The 18366-nt window shown below is 36.7% G+C and overlaps 1 protein-coding gene across 1 annotated transcript in view; it reads right to left on the bottom strand.

Moving 5' to 3' along the window:
* Positions 1-17797, bottom strand: part of LOC306845683 (protein kinase C iota type) — a 30211-nt gene extending 12414 nt beyond the window's left edge. The window contains exons 1-8 of the mRNA XM_079378621.1: positions 17458-17797; positions 7440-7561; positions 5939-6028; positions 4327-4377; positions 4105-4190; positions 3806-3943; positions 3506-3563; positions 2500-2555 (exon numbers count right to left, since the gene is read on the bottom strand). Coding sequence (XP_079234747.1) covers positions 2500-2555; positions 3506-3563; positions 3806-3943; positions 4105-4190; positions 4327-4377; positions 5939-6028; positions 7440-7561; positions 17458-17537 — 681 coding nt within the window. The 5' untranslated portion in view covers positions 17538-17797. The remainder of the gene's footprint in view (positions 1-2499; positions 2556-3505; positions 3564-3805; positions 3944-4104; positions 4191-4326; positions 4378-5938; positions 6029-7439; positions 7562-17457) is intronic.
* Between the last annotated feature and the right edge of the window lie 569 nt (positions 17798-18366).

Here is an 18366-nt window from a genome sequence, read left to right as displayed (position 1 = left end):
ATGTACATTTAAATACAGAAATACATTGCCATTTTACATATTGCATTGCCATTTTGCATATTACATTGCAAATTGAATTTAGCTACACATATGCGTCCATATTTATAGCTCTCGCAGTATTTGATGATACACAGTGATCGGTCTAGCTGCGCTGCTTGAAGTCGAACACATCTAAACAGTCTTAAGAGGAAGCATCAAGTTGGCACGCTATGTTGCCAAGTCCGCAGTTTGCGGTCTTACATATCATGCAGAATTGACGCGCTACATGTAAATGATATCTTTTGTTGTATTTTCTTGTCAAAATAATGGAGTTCCTATGGAATTCTTCAGCTATTAAGAACTGCCGGGTTTTCTGGTAGTGGGCGGGACTAATGCGCAAACGCCAATCTCATTGGCTGGCGCTCACCTATTATCCTCCCCGTTTTGATTTCAGCTAATCAGTTCGAGCGACTATATCAGATAATTAATATTAGTCTGGTGAGTAAACTAAAAAAAATTACAAGCCAATAGAGATTCTATTGCCAAGGTGTCTATAGAAGGTTGATAATATTTACAATAATCAATTGAATTTGATAGGTGTCTCTCACATTGTCCCACAGAAACATTAAAATAGTGTAGATTAGTGCACAATGTTTTATAATAATAATTTATTCCATTTAGTGACCGTTTCATTCATTTAACATATTTAATATTGGGGCATCCAAGTTATTTGACATATTTGAACATTTAAAAAAAAAAAATAATAGTTACTTTCCCTGGTAATTAGTTTCTTTTATAATGATGCAACTCAGTTACTGTTTGTGAGAAGTAACTAGTAATAACTAATTACTTTTTTAAAGTAACGTGCACAACACTGCATACTATACAATGATTTATTGCTTGTCTTTGTTGAATAATACAGAATAAAAAAAAAGCTTTCAAAAATAATCACATTAAATCGCAGTCTTGGTAAAAAAAATAATTAAAAAAAATCGCAATTAGATTGTTTTCCAAAATCGTTCAGCCCTACTCAGTATTGTCTGTTATTGCTCATTTTCACAAAACAAAGTTCCAAACAAAGCCACAGCAGAACTGTTGTAAGTCTCCAAACAACGCAGTTAATTTTTTTAAAGAATGAACTAAACTAATGATTCAGTGACCCATTTATAAAGACAGTGACTTGATTCATTTTTGAATCAGTGGTTTGAACAAATTGGTTGAAGGAATGACTGAATGATTCGCTTATTATTACTTACTGGCAGTTTTAGTTTAATATTTTATTTACAGTATCATTTCATTGTTTTCTTTATAATTTCAATGTAATTGATACATTGTAGCCTTGAAAGTTTGTGTGTAATCAATTCTATGTGGAATAAAAATATTTCTTTCTAAATCTAGTACATAATGCTTTTCTCATTTATCACAATAAACAGTTTAATTTATCTTTTTGAGGGAATTTCAGCCCAAATCAATGAGTTAATTTGCAATTAATCAATCAGCACATCATGTCATCATAATCAATTAGATTAAAAGTGTTAATCGCTTGACAGCCCAAATATGTCTATAAATAATCAATCTCTTCTCTCTGGTTTATATCTCTTCCCTGTCCTTTCCCTCTGTATGATTTCCCATGACTGTGACAGAGCTACAGGAGCATGTGCCCTTAATCAGATTCTAATGACCCTGATAGAAGGTTACTTTATTAGCTCAACTAAAGGAAATCAATACAGCCCGAATGAACCTTGCACACCCCCATCGCTTTCCCTGAATGACAACTTCAGCCTGATCATCTGTCGGAGAATGGACTGCTGAAAGCTCATGTAATCAAACGAAACATTCATAATGGTGCCATTTACACCTGTTACTAACATTTATTTTGACCAATTGGATCAACAAGAGAAATTGCTAAAAACATGGTGTGATCTGATTGTTCATACCACATCAAAAAAACACATGTGTGTACATTGAATTTGTAGTGTAAATGCTTATCTGCCCTGGAGCGTCTGAGACATCATCAAAAATGCAAGTGACCAGCTAACATCAACAACAATTGCCATTATTCAAAGTAATATTTTTATTTTAGTATTTATTTATATATATATAAAATAAAAATAAAAAAAATCAAAGAAATAAACTACTATTGCAATAATACTATAGTACTGTAAAAATAATATGAAATAATAATAATCATAATTATTTTATTTTACAAAACAGTAAAATTACAATATTAATATTTATGCTTGTCTGTCCTACTTTGCTTTCAAACTTTAAACTATAGAGATTTTATTCTGTCATAAAACTGCAGGGAGACCGTAAAGCTTCTCTTTTGTTGACAACAGATTTATAAACAAAAGAGGAAGATGACTGGCGTGTCATGTTTTCAATGTACATTAAAAGCGACTTAAGCTCACATCGCTTGCAGAGATAAGAATTCGTGAGAAGCAGCATTTACCACTTGTGAATGGATCAACTTAAATGGATGTTAAAACCAGGAGTTAACAAGGCCAAAGCGTGTCTTACCTCATGCTCCTCTCCCTCGTGATTGATACTTTCTGTGGAGTTCTTTTTGTCTAGAACTAGAAAACAACAAAGAGAAACAGGGAAAGTCATCACTCAGCAGCCTTTTGGCATTGTTCAATAATATACTTACAAAAAAGTAATTCACAAGCCTCTAAACCTAACCAGGCACTTTGATAAATAAAGCACTTTGAAAAAACAGCGGGATTGAAATTTATCTGACCAGCACTGTAACTAAAGCCATGAGCCTGTTCACGTCATTAATTCTAACAAACAAGCTTAATCTTGTGAGAAGAATCACGCCTGTACGCTGCTCAATGCATCAATCTGTTTCAGTGCAAGAACATGCCTAATTACTAAAGGGAAACATCGGCTTAGCCCATCCAGTCATTTAAAATCCCTCAAGATGAAAATCAGTGGCATCAATGAGCAACTATAGATCTTGGTGAATCAATTTAGTGACTTAATGAATGCAATAACTCAGATGAACACTGTTTAACACCTCTGCATTACAAGTTACTTTTTAGTTAGTGACTTTGCTAACAAAGCACATGGAGAGTTCATCTGCTTGACTTTGGATTTTTGCAAATGGATCTCTGGGTAGAATGTTTATGTAGTTACCAAGTTATCATGGGAATCAGGGAAATTGTTCAGTTCAGGTTCAGAAACGTATACCTGACTAAACTTTAAAAAAAAAAAACATTGAGATTCTGAAATTGATTTTTGAAAAGTCTGAGCAAGGTACAGAAGGTTGATTATTATGTGACCCCAGGCAGAATCATTTAAATTTAGATGGAAAGCCTTAAAAGAAAATTATTTTTGAAAACTGATTGCAAGTTTAATTGAAAATCTCAAAAGGACATTCTTTCCTGAAAATTGATTTTATATGAGTATTAGTCTGCTATTCAAGCAGAAAGTAGTAAGGAAAATGTAATAAACACACATGATAGATATATAATGCCAAGTGCATGTGTAGCACTTGACAAATATAGATGAGAGTCCATAGTACCTTGATCAGCGTGCTCTGATGGAGTGGACCCTGGATCGATTCTTCCAATCATTGGGTCCTAGAAAAATTGTACGAAGGTCAAAAATAAAGACAGATTGAAATTCATAGTGTTATTAGCAGAAAATGCATGTCCAAAATGTAGGTCTATACAAAAAACTGAAAGTTTTCCATCCCTAAATATCTGGCATATCTGGTAATACATTTACATACCAATAAGAATGTCTAATCGATTTTATATTTAAATTTACTTTGAAAGTGTAAGAAGCATGCAGATTCCATGTGGACTTACTAATGTCTCACCTGTATTACCTGTCTACCACACTCCACTGTGACCAATTTATGGCATTTCTTATGCACCAGCAGTTTACAGTTTATGCACTTGTATCCCTGCCTGCCCAGGCCCCAGATACGATCTGTGCAGATGGCACAATGAGCACGCTGTACACAACAGAAAACACAGGAACAGGAAAAATAAACTATACTGAAGGCATGTGCAATTAATTCAGACAAATTAAGTAACAAACCCGGAAATAAAAAAAAAGATTCTGTATTTTATTGTATTTTTTATTTTAGAAATAAAAAAAAGAGCATGTTTGTACCCTGTTAAAACGTTTGGCCTGAAACGCATGTCCATTGGCATAGTAGAGTTTCCTCCAGCGCCGAGCCCCGCGACGGTATATGGACTCTGAATACAACATTAAGGCATGAATTAAACCTACTAATTACCATCATTATAACCCAATGTATGCATTCCAGCAATATAAAGTGCAAAAAAATAAACATTATGATCTAAATGACCATAAATGACAAAATGCACATACTGTCTTCTCCAGGACAGGGCATGCCAGGCTTCTCAGGGACACATGGAAACACTGTGGAGAGAGAGAGAGAGAGAGAGACTGTGAAAAAAAACACTGACAAACATTTCCAGAAGGACCTCTCTGTGACCTCTCCTCATCTGACAGTGGATAAGGACTTTGGGGTCAAGAAACCGAGTCTGTCCAGGCCTTCGAGGTCAGCTGCTATGGAGAGTGGCTATTGACGGACAGTCGGTTGAGGTCTTTTTCTGAAAGCCCTTGTGGCCAGACGTCTCTTCCTCAGCATGACTAATTAACTCACACAGCAGGCAGACCAATGTATCTCTGTCAATCATGCCCTGAAACCTATCTCTCCTGCAAACTATTGATCTAAGGACCTGTATAATGCTGTAGGGTGTTATAAATAAATAAATACATTTACCCAAGCCAGAACATCAAAATGTGGAGCTTGGACTGAGCTCATTAGCAGGGGCCTGCTACACTGCATGTCACATGTCATGCTTCAAAGGACATGGCTGTTATGACTCTAATGCTGTGTCTGATGTGACAAGTATCCAGCGACAAGATGAACGCAAAACTGCTGTGCAATGCGACACAATCAGAGCCAGTCAGACGATATTTGATGTTTAAAGGTACAAAATTTTGAACCAGTGAGATTTCATGGCAGGCCGAGCTACCCAGCGTAACACCAGTGAAATGGGTACCAGGTGGCCGGCAATGCAGATTAGTGTCTGTGACCATTAAACTGCAAAAATTTAAATAAGAAGTTGTTTGTTCTGTAGGTATGTCTGTCTTTGGGTGAATGAGCTGTTTTTGTCTACTACATACACTCAAGCATGTGTGGTGCATGTGGCCTTTTCAGCATCTGTTGTCTCTATACAAGGACACTCCACATGAACATCTCCAGAGTTCACGTCACAAGCATTTCACCATAAAAATTTGTATCAGATAATTTAAAGGTCTTCATTACAACCCCCACAATAAAAGTTTAATTCACTTTGAAGAAATGAAGGAGAGAAATATATTACTAATATACAGCAGAATAAATGTATTTCTCATATTAAAACATAATTGTTTAAGGAATACCACACAACTTTTCATCCATATTTTTCAGCAATTTTTTATCCATCAAATCGGTCTGCAGCACTTTGCTTACTAAAAATTAGGTATTGGTAAAATTTCATTTAATTTCATTACAATTTAAAAGATAAACTACACTTTAAAAAAAAAAACTTTAATACATTAATTTGATTACGACTGTTTTTGATACTAAATTTGTATTAATTAAAAAATAATCAATGCAGACATTTCAAAACGACAATGCTGAATTTCTGAAATTAATAAGTAAATAATTCACAGGCCACTACTGTCATTGAAATGTTAATAAAATATTAAACTGTCAAAGTTTTATTAATTAAATTGATTAGACATACTTTTTGCTTATTAACAGAAATAGGAAAAAACTAAAGTATTTCAAAGTACTTTTTCATGTCACATCAGCTCACGACATAGTGTAAAGCTTCATCTGTCATAATTCTTTCATGAATCTACAGAACGACACAGGGTACAAAATCATACGTAGCCCACCGACATCAAAAGCCAAACCCCAGCATACCGTGAATAATGAGCTCCGAGTCTTTGTTGAGCTCATAGAGACGTAAGGCCTCCTCCAGCTCCAGTTGAGAAGAAACGGTGCATGGATCCCCTACAATGACAAGCACAGTGAACACTCACTAGAAAACGGTACCAAGACATCAGCATAAGCGACATAACTGACACTGCAAAGAGAAACAGAGAGAGTGAGAGACATAAAGCACAACTGAAAAAGAGACAAGAAACAAGCCCCTGCTTGTGATTCTACCGATTTTGGGACAGCATAATGTAAAAACCTGTTTTTCACCATGAATTTGTAACAGGGTCTGTGGTGTTGTCTGAAGTTGACGTCAATCGTGTTGTCATCTAAAGAGCAGCCTGTGGCACTGACAGTCACCGCTTGTGTACACATCATAGCGGAGGCAATGAGTGACGGCAGGCATCGATGCCAAGGCTTGTGCAGACAGACGGGATTATCTGCTCGCCATGACGACCCTCTCAGATCAGCTATGCTAATGAGCAGCGTGACTCTGGGCTCAGCATGGAATGGTGAAGATTTTGGTATTTAAATGAACGTTCTCCCATCACCATTTCCCATCTTGCATGACTAATGCAGCAGTTAATCATCACACACAGTCAATCTTCCCAGAGTAAAACCTGCTCCCTGCTGCGCGCTGCGTTCATATTCACTTTATTTCTCATGTAAAATCCATCCATTTTATTCCTGCAAGTGGAGTCCAGGGTAATTTTGAGACTCTAATGCAATCTACCAAAAGTGGGTTCATTTGTAATACATAAAATGCTGGTGCAAATGAAGCAGACGTTTCAGTAGAATGGCAGGGGGAAGCTTGTTGCTACGGTGACAGTTAGAGGAACAGAATGAGAGGCCACATTTAAACCTGTTATTAGCATCTTTCTCAGGGGATCTGATCACAGGTGGACAGCACTAAATATAGGTTCAAACAGAGTCCAAAACATTTTGTCATCACTCAAACCACAAATGGAGTCAGAAATGAAAATGACCATACTGCATTTATAATGTAAACGTGTGGCTTGCGAAACTTTAATTTGCGGCTCGCATAGCAGTAAATAATACAATGATATGATCATGCACTCAATAAAGATATTTCATAAAAACATTAAAAACAAGCAGGGTTATTATATAACCCATTAAAAAACTCAAACTGTGTCTACACTGGACACGAGTGGCATGACACGACAAAAGACAGTAGTACCCATTATAAGTTATATAACAACCAAAGAAAAAAAAAAACGGTAAGAAATTAAGATCATGAGAAAAAAATGGGCACTCACTGGTGCCTGGTCTTGTGTGTAGTCATGAAATCAGAGTCTCTTTTTAAGGAAATCTGATCACAAGCGGTCACAGGAGACGCATGTTAATACCAGGTGTAAATGGCAATTTTCTCGGCTGACTGCTTGCGATCGGATCACCAGGGACAGATGTTAATACCAGCTGTAAATAAGGCCAGAGAGAGCAAAGGAATACAAATGTAAAAACAAACCTTCTTCATCAATCCATTTCATAGTGAAGAGCTGGTCATTGTCCATGGAGCACATGTCCCGCACCTCACTGCACAGCCCCTCATAGGAGATGGAGGGATCGAAATGCGTGATCATGATGTCCCTAAAACAGAAATAGGTGACAGTCATTAAGTCAAGGCAAGGTTATTTATATAGCACATTTCATACACAATGGTAATTCAAAGTGATTTACATAAAAGGAATTAAAATAATCATTAAAAAATTATCACAACAATAAATCAAGGAATTATTTTTTTTAAGTAAGATTTTTTTTTAAATCCAATATTTAAAAATGGATTCAAAGTTAATTAAAACAGTTAAATTTTAAAAAATGATTATCCATAAAATACAGTGCAATCCGTTCGGGCATAGCACAGTGCTCATTCAGTAAATGCACAGTTAAAACACATGTGCTTTGAATCTAGATTTAAAATGTGGCTAATGTTTTAGCACATCTGATCTCTTCTGGAAGCTGGTTTCAACTGCAGGCGGCATAATGGCTAAAAGCGGGCTCCTCTTGTTTGGAGTGAACCCCTGATGGTGATAAAGGCATGAACGAGTTTCTCCAAGTCTTGACTGGAAAAGAAACATCTAATTCTTGCAATGTTTTTGAGATGATAGTATGCTGAGTTAGTTACTGCTTTGACATGACTACTGAAACTAAGGTCTGATTCCAGAATCACACCAAGATTCTTGACTTAATTTTTAGTTGTTTGATCCCTAGAGTGAAGGTATGCATTCACCTTGAGAACTTCATCTTTGTTTCCAAATGCAATGACTTTAGTTTTCTCCTTGTTCAACTTTAGAAAGGTTTGGTACTTCCAACTGTTATTTTCATCAACGCATTGACAGAGGGAGTCAATGGGTGTGTAGTCATTTGGCGATTAGGCTAGGTAAACCTGGGTATCATCTGCATAGCCGTGATAGGCAATTTGGTTCTTTCTCATTATTTCCCTCAGTGGGAGCATATACAGGCTGAACAGGAGTGGTGCAAGAATTGAGCCTTGTGGGACTCCGCATTTCATGGACATCCAAGTAGATTTATGCTCTCCTATACTCACATAATAACCTCTCCCTTCTAAGTATGACCTGAACAATTTGAGGACCATCCCAGAAAGCCCGACCCAGTTTTCCAGAAGTATGTTATGATCAACAGTGTCAAACGCAGCACTGAAATCTAGTAGTACCAGCACTGGTATTTCGCCAGAATCTGAATTTAAGCGGAAACCAGATTGAAAATTGTCCAGGTATCCATTTGAGTTTAAGTAGTTGTTCAGCTGATAAAGAGCTTATTCCAATTGATAGTAGGGGTGTTCGATATGAGGATTTTTGATCGTGAACGATAAAAATGTCTTCACAATCTGCTTTTGAAGAAATATCATAGTATCGTGCTACAGCGCACATTATATCAGCTGCAGCTCTGGCGCCTCTGTCTCTATATACTGTACAGCGCCAAATACATTCACATCAGTGTTAACTCAGTGGTAGAGTTACACTCACGAAACACTGACCTTATTCGCAATCACAAAAGTACATTATTTGCGTGCACTTTTTTCTGAGCCCATACACCTGAAGCACGCGCACTAAAACGCCTGTCTAACAGCACCTGAATAATCAACTAAGTTATCTTTTGAACTAATACGGTCCAAACACACAAGGTTTACATATAGATAAGTTGGTTATGTCTAAAATGAACGTAAACAGCCGAGACAAAAGGATGCATGCCTGTATAATAGATGTGTGCAGGTCTTGACTTAAACTTAAAGCGACAGTACTAAACATGCAGCCGACTGTCATTAAAGGGGTAGTTCACCCAAAAATTGTATTTCTTTCATTATTTACTCATTCACGTTGTCCCAAACCTATATTCATTTCTTTCTAGTGCTGAACACAAAAGAAGATATTTTGAAGAACGTGTTTAACCAAACAGTTGCTGGTCCACATTTCTTCAAAATTGCATTTATATTCAGTAGAAGATAGAAACTAATTCTGGTAAATGGAATTAAATGATGTAAATGATGGTAATAAATATAAAAAAAAAAAATTGTGATTTGATATTTTTGCCATATCGCCCACCCCTAAGTGATAGTTTTCAGTCACATGACAATCTCGAAGACTTGGAGGGTAAAACATTCATAGAACTGCTGCACAAGCGTGTCAATTTTTCATCTGTTTCACAGCCGCAAATATTTAGATCACCTCTCAAAGGAATAAAACAAAGGTATTTCAGAACAAAATGCAAGTTTTGGCCATTTCCAATCCCTATTAAGCACCCGCCACAATATTTCAATCATTAAACAGTGCGTCAAAAAATTTAAAACAGTAATATTAAAAGATAAAATTCAGTAATCACCACATTTATGATGCATAGTTTACACAGGCAAGCAGATGAGGCCAGAATATGAACGCAGTCCGCTTAACGGTTCAGTGTTTTCCTTATAATGGTTTTCTATGGGGAAACCATTTAACGTGAAACTTTGTACATAGCGTTTATATTCTGGCTTCATTTTCTTGCCTGTACAAAATATACATCATCAATAAGGTGTCCACTGAATCTCGCCTTTTAATATCTACGTTTACTACATTATTACTTGATGCAATCTGCATAAAAATAGCTGGCGGTCAGTGGAGCAAAGCTTCGTTTTGCCCTCCAGGTGGGCGTTCCTATGAGTGAAAACTATAAATAATATTGTACATTTTATTTAAGCTCATCATAAATGTGGGGAGATATTCTGTAACCTTGTGTTTGGTAACTCAATATTTATTCAAAAACACTATCCGCCATTGTTAAAAGACCAAAAGACGAACACAGTGCAGCAGGGAGTATAATACTGTGAGTTTCTGGGAAGCTGACTGTGTTGTATTACTAGCGAATTCCCATAGTAGGAGGCCCCCTAGCAGCTTCTTTTCCTCTGTTGACTATTGTTTTCACACTGTTTTGGTTAATTATTGACAGCAGGGGAGTCCTTTCTGTCTATGAGCCAACGCGCTGACCCGCACATGCCTTCAGGTGGCCGCTGAGACTAGTGGGAGTGCACACACCACCTTATGACAAAAAAACAAGGCTGGTTTCATCTGATCCAGGACCATTATGAAGAAGCTACTGTATGAATGTTAAAAGGGGAGCTCTGTGCTTCCAGGGATGTATATCTCTGACATTCTATAAGCTCTGCATCAGTAAACTGTGCTGTAGTTAATATTTACAGAGGGATAAACTTCCTCTTATTGTTGCCTCTTGCAAATGATATAAAATTATTCTGGCACATAACTGATATTGTACCCACTCTCTTGTATGAACAGATGCAGCCTGCGAGAGCTCAGCATCACTGAAAGGAGGTGGTGAAGCTACATTCCTCCGTAGGGCATACATGGATTGGCTCACACTCCCTTTTATAACAGCATAATGAACAAACATTCATTCCCACTGTCAAATAGGACTTACAAGAACGTCAAACACAATTCTCTGAACCTGGAGGTATAAACAAGCTCATGGACACTAAAGTCAATGTGAAAAATACACAAGGAAGTAAGACCATTATTTTAAAGCAAACAATGGGTGCATTAAAGGAATAGTTCATGTAAAAATGAAAATTCCTTCATTGGTTACTCACCCTCATGTCATGACAAAACTGTATGACTTTCTTTTTTCTCTAGAACATCAAAGATGTTTTGAAAATTTCTGGGGGTTTTTTTGGTTTTTTTTACCATGAAATGGAAGTCAATTGAAGACAATGGTCACGAAAACATGAAAAGATTCTTCAAAATCTTCTTTAGTGTACCACAGAATAGAGCTGCTTGATTAATCATATTTTACAATTAATGAAGAAAAATCGGCTGCAATATTGTCCTGCTTTCATCATGAAAACATTTTTTTATTGGAAATTTCTGTTATCCTGCATTGTAACAAGCCTCTACAAGCATTCATGGGGGTTTACAGATGTCAAGAGTTTAAATCCCCCAATCTGAGCACTACTGATATAAAAACAGACAAATGTCTCAATTACAATAACTTTGAATTTTTTAAATTAATATTAGGCATTTCAATGTATTAGCTTTAAGAAAAACCTTTTAACAGTCTTTATAATGTAGAGAGTGTATTAATATATATTAAAAATAAAGTAAATCAGGAAACTAATATTTATTCTCTTGATTTATGCAAAACCTTTTGACATTCTGAAATATACATTTTTCAACTGAGAACAACTGTGATTAATAATTTAGATTAAAATTTTTGAGAAAAATAATAATAACAGTTACTGATATTGCACAACCCGATCACAGAACAGAGTAAGTCAAAGGTTTGGAATGACCTGAGGATGGGTAAATAATTTTTCGTTTTGGTGAAGTATCTTTTTAAGTCAGATGACCATGACATCTGGCAGAGACATAAAGTAACATCTCTTCTGTATTTGACATCCATACAAAAATTCAGAAACGAGTTGCAATATAGGTCAAATTCCCTTAAAGACATGCTTATTACAGAAATACAACACATAAGAAAGAGCAAAATAAAAACACAGATGAGTGACAGGAAAGAGAGCAATAAGTGAAAGAACAGAGGGCAAAGGGAAAAAAAAGAGGAGGTGGATAAAGGCTGTGAATTTCATCTTTGCCAGGCTTCAGGGGCTTTCAAACAGAAGATAATAGGTGCAGCGAGTAAGATGTCCTTCACTCTATTCAAGACTCTACTGCATTCAGGCAGAAACCTGCCATTAAGGCCTAGATACACCAAAGGAACAACCTCTGATCGCCTCTATCCACAATAGAGGTTTATACAGAATAAGGGCGTTGAAACTGGTTCAAAGATTGGCAAAAATAACCTGCTGAAAAACAACAGAAACCAAAGGGAACACACATACAGGGGCAAATGGTGGGTTTCAAAACTGTCCACACCCAGGAATTTGGTGCTACTATTTTTATAAGGCATGAGCCATCAATTCACGCTCTCCACAGAGCTTTTCTTCAAAGCCAAAATGAAATCAGCTTCACTGAAACTGAGGTTCAACATCACTGAGGCCAGTTCACACACAATAATGGCAGTGGACCTGTCAATTCCCTATAATGATAATAATAATCAGGGCTCGCAAAATCGCTAGCCCCGACGTCCCGGGGCTATTGTGTTTTCCAGTCGGGCTACCAAAATGCATCACTGCCCTGCCCGACGGGCTACCTTAAATACAGGGCTCCCGCAGGTCCTTAAAAACTCTTCAATTTAGTTGTATCAAACTTAAGGCCATAAAAAGTTTTAAACACGTTAAATGGTATAAGAAATGTCTTAATTATAATTTCAAGAGGTCTTACAGTTGGGGACGGAAAGACAAGAATGGCGATATGGCTGGATTAAACTTCAAAAGGCAATGATGTCATTGAATAAATATGAGCGCTGCACGTTTCAAATCAAAACACGACACGGATGTCTTTGTGAACGTATCTGAAGGGAAGAGACTGTCTTCAGAAACGTGTTGGTGGCATTTTAATTTCATCTGACCTAGGGGTGTGCGATATGACGATTTTTGATCGTGGACGATAAAAATGTCTCCACGATCTGCTTTTTAAGAAATATCGTAGTATCGCGCTACCGTGCACATTGTCAAATACAGTTCTGGCGCCGCCGTCTCTATATACTGTACAACACGACATACAGCAGTAGAGTTACTCAGACAGGACACTGCACTTATTCGCGATCGCAAAAGTACATTTATTTGCATACAAGCCTTGCTGGTTAAATGTTTAATTCGCGCGCTGATCTGACGTGCGCTTGTTCTGAGCGGATACACCTGAAGCACGCGCACTAAAACGCCTGTCTAACAGCGCCTGATTACTCAACTAAGTTATATTTTGCGCTAATACTGTCAAAACACACAAGGTTTACATACAGACTGAGTTGGTTATCTCTAAAATGAAAGTAAATAGTTAAGAGAGAAACGGATGCGTGCCTGTATATTAGATGCGTGCAGCTCTTAAAGGGACAGGACACTAAACGTGCTGTCGACTGTCATTAAAGGGATAGTTCACCCTAAAATTTAATTTCTGTCATTATTTACTCAGTGGAAAACCAAACAGTTGCTGGTCCACATTGACTTTGATAGTAGGAAAGAAAAATCCTATGGAAGTCACTGAGGACCAGCAACTGTTTGGTTTTCCACCTTCTTCAAAATAGCATTTATAAATGTTCAGCACAAGACAGAAACTCATTCCGGTTTAAAACAACTTTTGAGTAAATGATGATATAAAAATACAACATTATGACAGAATTGACAGACAGATGACAGAATATTAATTTGTGGGGGAACTATTCATTTAACGTTAACAAAACAACAAAACGCAAAAGAGAAAAATCACTCACTATTCTTGACTGAAAATCTTTAATACAGTTGCTTTAGGAATCAGTCTATCTAGTGTTTTATTTTTATATTTGTTCATTCAATTTCATTGACTGGTCCTGCTAAATACACCTATTGTACCTGGAAATAAAGCACTGTTTGTTTTATTTGTATATTGTGTGTATTTGTAATGTGTATCTTTGTTCTTATTTTTTAATAAGAAAAATAAAATAATGACAAAGATTTTTTATCTTCGCCCACTTTGGCCTAAATATCTGCCATGCATCTGTGTCTTTCTAGTTTGGCTGTAATGCTCAGACAACTTGTAAAACCAAAATAGTAAAACTAACAAAGAATCGTGATAAAAATCGTGAATCGTGATATTTCTATAAAAAATCGTGATATGATATTTTTCCCATATCGCCCACCCCTAATCTGACCTATAATGCCTGATAAAGCAGCTTTATGAGCGCGGACGGTGCTGCTTAGTGTACTGGAAACTGCTATATTAAGCCACTCCTAAATCGCCACCTCGTAGCAGAGAATGAATTTGCATTTCCAATAAGCCTTTCTTGTATGGTCAGATCAATCCAAATATCGACCATTGTTTTTAAGCAGCAAACACAGAGTTGTAAATGAGAAAGAAGTTAATGTGCCTTCTAAAAATCTAAACAATTAGACAGTAATATTTATTTGTTTTAATTTAATATAATAATTTATATGCTTGATCGATCCCTTTTCATAAAAATGGTCTAAGGCTGAAATGCTGTTGTATAAGATTTTGTTTTTATGAAAACCTGTATCTGAACTGTAAATGATGTAATTTTATGGCTTAATACTGTATGTTACCATTAGGGCTGGGTATCGAGTTCGATACTTTTTAGGCACCGACCGAATTGCCTCGATATCACCGAGTATCGAAAAACGTCTTGTCGTTCGGTACCAAATTTCGATACCTAAGGGGTTAATCTCATTAACGTCAGTGAGCCAATAAGTCTGCAGCACTAGGTGTGTTTGACTAGAAGTGATGCGGTGCTGATTGATCAGTGTTTGACATCCGCGAGAGCGTTTCGAAAGCGTACAGAGCAGTCTGCTCTCTATATCGCGCGGTTTGTTTACTTGACACAGACTGAAGCTCGCCTGACATTTCAGCGTCTGCCGTCTCACTAAATGAGGACATAAACACATGAACAACAGCTCTAGAACTGCTCTGAGAGTCACTTCATGAGCATTTTACCGTTTGATTTGAGTAAAACTTGCGTCATATCATATACACACAGAACTGTAAAGGTATTCCCGGAAACCCGTCAAAATAAAAGTTCGGTTTAACTTGGAAGACACTGCGGCTGAAATAAATTAATATTGTTCAGCAGAGTGTACATACTGCTACTACTAGGCTACTATTAAAATGATTAAAAATCTGATTTTTTAATTAATGATCACACAACATTTCTTCCATGTTTTAATTTTAATAGTAAAATTTTGTTTGCCAAAATAAATCAATAGTTTTATTTTCAATAATTTAAAAGAAAAATGAAATTAATATTTTATGCCTTCATTTGAAAACCAGATACAGAACACAGAATTTCTGAGGAAAAAGAAAACATTTCATAAGGCTGTTTTAAGAATAAATTTGAATAAACTAAGTAGTTTTTATGCATTCAAATAATTAGACATACTACAACATAGAATTTAATAACAATAAAACATATTGTGAAAGAAAATAAAACATCCACTTATGAAAGTGGATAAAGATTTTACATTTCTTGAAGTCTTTAACAACCTAGAATAAATGAATAGAAATGATGATTCTGTCTGAGCTATGCGTTTTAAAACGAGCACGCACTAGTGTAAACTGAAAACTATTTGAGCTTTATTAAAATTATTTGTACTGATTTATTGTGTTGGCTATATTGTGATGTGATGTGAAGTGACATACGGCCAAGTATGGTGACCCATACTCGGAATTCGTGCTCTGCATTTAACCCGTCCAACGTGCACACACACAGCAGCGGACACACACACACCGTGAACACACCCGGAGCAGTGGGCTGCCATTTATGTTGCGGCACCCGGGGAGCAGTTGGGGGTTCGGTGCCTTGCTCAAGGGCACCTCAGTCGTGGTATTGAGGGTGGAGAGAGCGCGGGACATTCACTCCCCCCAGCTACAATCCCTGCCGGCCCGAGACTCTAACCCGCAACCTTTGTATTACGAGTCCGACTCTCTAACCATTAGGCCACGACTTCCCCACAATTATAATATTTTGTTCCTTTGTGCAGTGGCTCAGGAGATGACTCTTTGAGTCTGTATACATGTCAACAAGCTGAAAAAAATAAAACCAAAGTTTTTTGAGATAATGTAATCTTGTTAAAACAGTTTTCATAAAATTGGTATCGAAAAAAGTATCGTTCAAGAATCGGTATCGAACTCAAGGTATCGTATCGATATCGAACATTTTTGAACGATACCCAGCCCTAGTTACCATAGACATTGTCCAAGGCCGCTCATACTGTGTTCATTTTACTTGTGCAGCTCTTAAAATGGGTATTGTAAACAGTGAAATCAAATTCCTTCCTTCATATTTGTTGATATTTGTGTATTGAAAATATTTTTTGATTGACGATTAGACTCCTATCTGACTTTCTATATTTAAAAAAAAAAAAAAGTTTTTATTTTTATTTGGGCTAGTTAAATTAATTTTCGGGCTACCAAAATCAGAAGAGTACCTGCCCGAAGGGCTACCTGGGATTTAGACATTTTGCGAGCCCTGATAATATATTATTATTAATATAAGTATTATTACTACTACTACTACTACTATTAATATTATCATCAGCAACTGACAGAAACTGATTGAATCAAGAGAGCTGCACACATACAATAGCGCTCATGTTGAGTGTGAATAGATCAGTCTCCAACAGGTCTGGCAAAAGATACTTGTCATACAAGTTTTTCAAGTGCATGACAAGCACGCACGTCATCGTGAAAGGAAATCTCACTGAAAATCAGTTATGCATAAATGTGCTCCTTTATGCACATAACAATTTCATAGCAACCCTAAAAATAGTTCCGTAAAAAGTAAGAGGAAGAAGAAACTAATTTACAGGTCTTTACGCCCCATTCAGCTAACAATTTACTGATATACTCGTTTAGAAAGAAATCTGTCATAATTTTAGATAAATAATATGATGATCAATATAATGTGTTCATACCGCATGAACAAACTGTTTACATATATCATTTAATAATTTCCATTACAAGTATCTGTGACTGTAGTTTTCCCTTAATTATACTGTTATATAGAACCACCTAAATGTGACATAGAGAACGCAAACATTATAATAGACATGTAAACATAGCAAGCTCCATGACAGGCGCAGCTCTGAAAACATCACATCATAAGCCATAATTACCTTAACTCACAAACAATACACAAACATATAATCAGTTTTTACGTGAACTATCATGAGACGGGAAGAAAGACCAACTGTAGAGGAAGAAATTGAGAAACGGATGTTTTACTGGAGTTGGTTTCACTTGACAACTTCATCAGAGTTTTGTTTTGGGCTTAGCTAACACTGTCTGCTAGCTGGCTAATCCTTTATTTGTGTATATGCCGAAACCACACAATTAAAGAGGTCAAGATAAGAGAATAAGTGTATCGAAAGTACTCACCCTCTGTAGTAAGCTTTTACCCGGACCTGGTGCGAGTTTTCTCCGGGATGGGACATGGTGCTGTCCCGCAGCGTGGGCATTATGAACTCCCCGTACTCCGGCTAGCGAGCTAACTTAGCTAATGAGGCTAGCCCGCTGTCGTCTGAAGAGAAGAAAAAAATAACTACCGGAATTAGAAAACTGGACTTATTCTCGGTCCAAAATAGTGTTGGCCCCGGTGGTAGAATCGGTCTGTCTGAAATATTATTACTCAAGTTCTAACCGAAATTATTAGGACTAGTAAAACTTCTGTGTCTGACGGGAAACACTCCCTTCTCTCGCTCAGGCCTCGAGACGGAATGATCCAAACAGCGGAATGTGGAGGGGGGATGGGGGGGATTTCCACCAAAAACATTACACATTATTAGTTACTGTTAGCATCAGAAAAATAATTTGTCTAGACAGTTTAGAGAAGGTGAAAATATTAAACGCCCGCAATACGATTAATGTTGGATATATATGATATTTATGTTCAAATGAGTTGGATTGAATGGAAGCGTCCGGTGGCATTCCGATTATACCACACAGACTCCGAAGAGGGTGGAGGAGAGTAACCAAGGAAGAAGCTCGCATCCTTTTGCGAGGCTAGAAACGAGTGGAGATGGGTTTCATGAGGAACTTTATGATTCTAGCTGGTACCGATTGCTCTTTAAGATTTCTCTACTAGTTTTGAAGAAGAAATATTTGGGGAAATGCAATTCAAAGATGTCAATAGAAAGAACAGATATAGCAAATCAGGAAAAAATAATAGGCCTACAACAAAAAATATTTTTAATGACTTTTGAAATGCTGAATACGTGCAGTCCTTTAAACTAACACTTGCACTCTCTAACACTTGTTTTCTTAAAAACAATAGAGCTTCTAACACTA

The sequence above is a fragment of the Barbus barbus genome (genome assembly GCF_936440315.1).
Source record: "Barbus barbus genome assembly, chromosome: 26".
Lineage (NCBI taxonomy): Eukaryota > Metazoa > Chordata > Actinopteri > Cypriniformes > Cyprinidae > Barbus > Barbus barbus.
The sequence above is the reverse complement of the archived record's forward strand: the minus strand, read 5'-3'. Positions and strand labels throughout refer to the sequence as shown.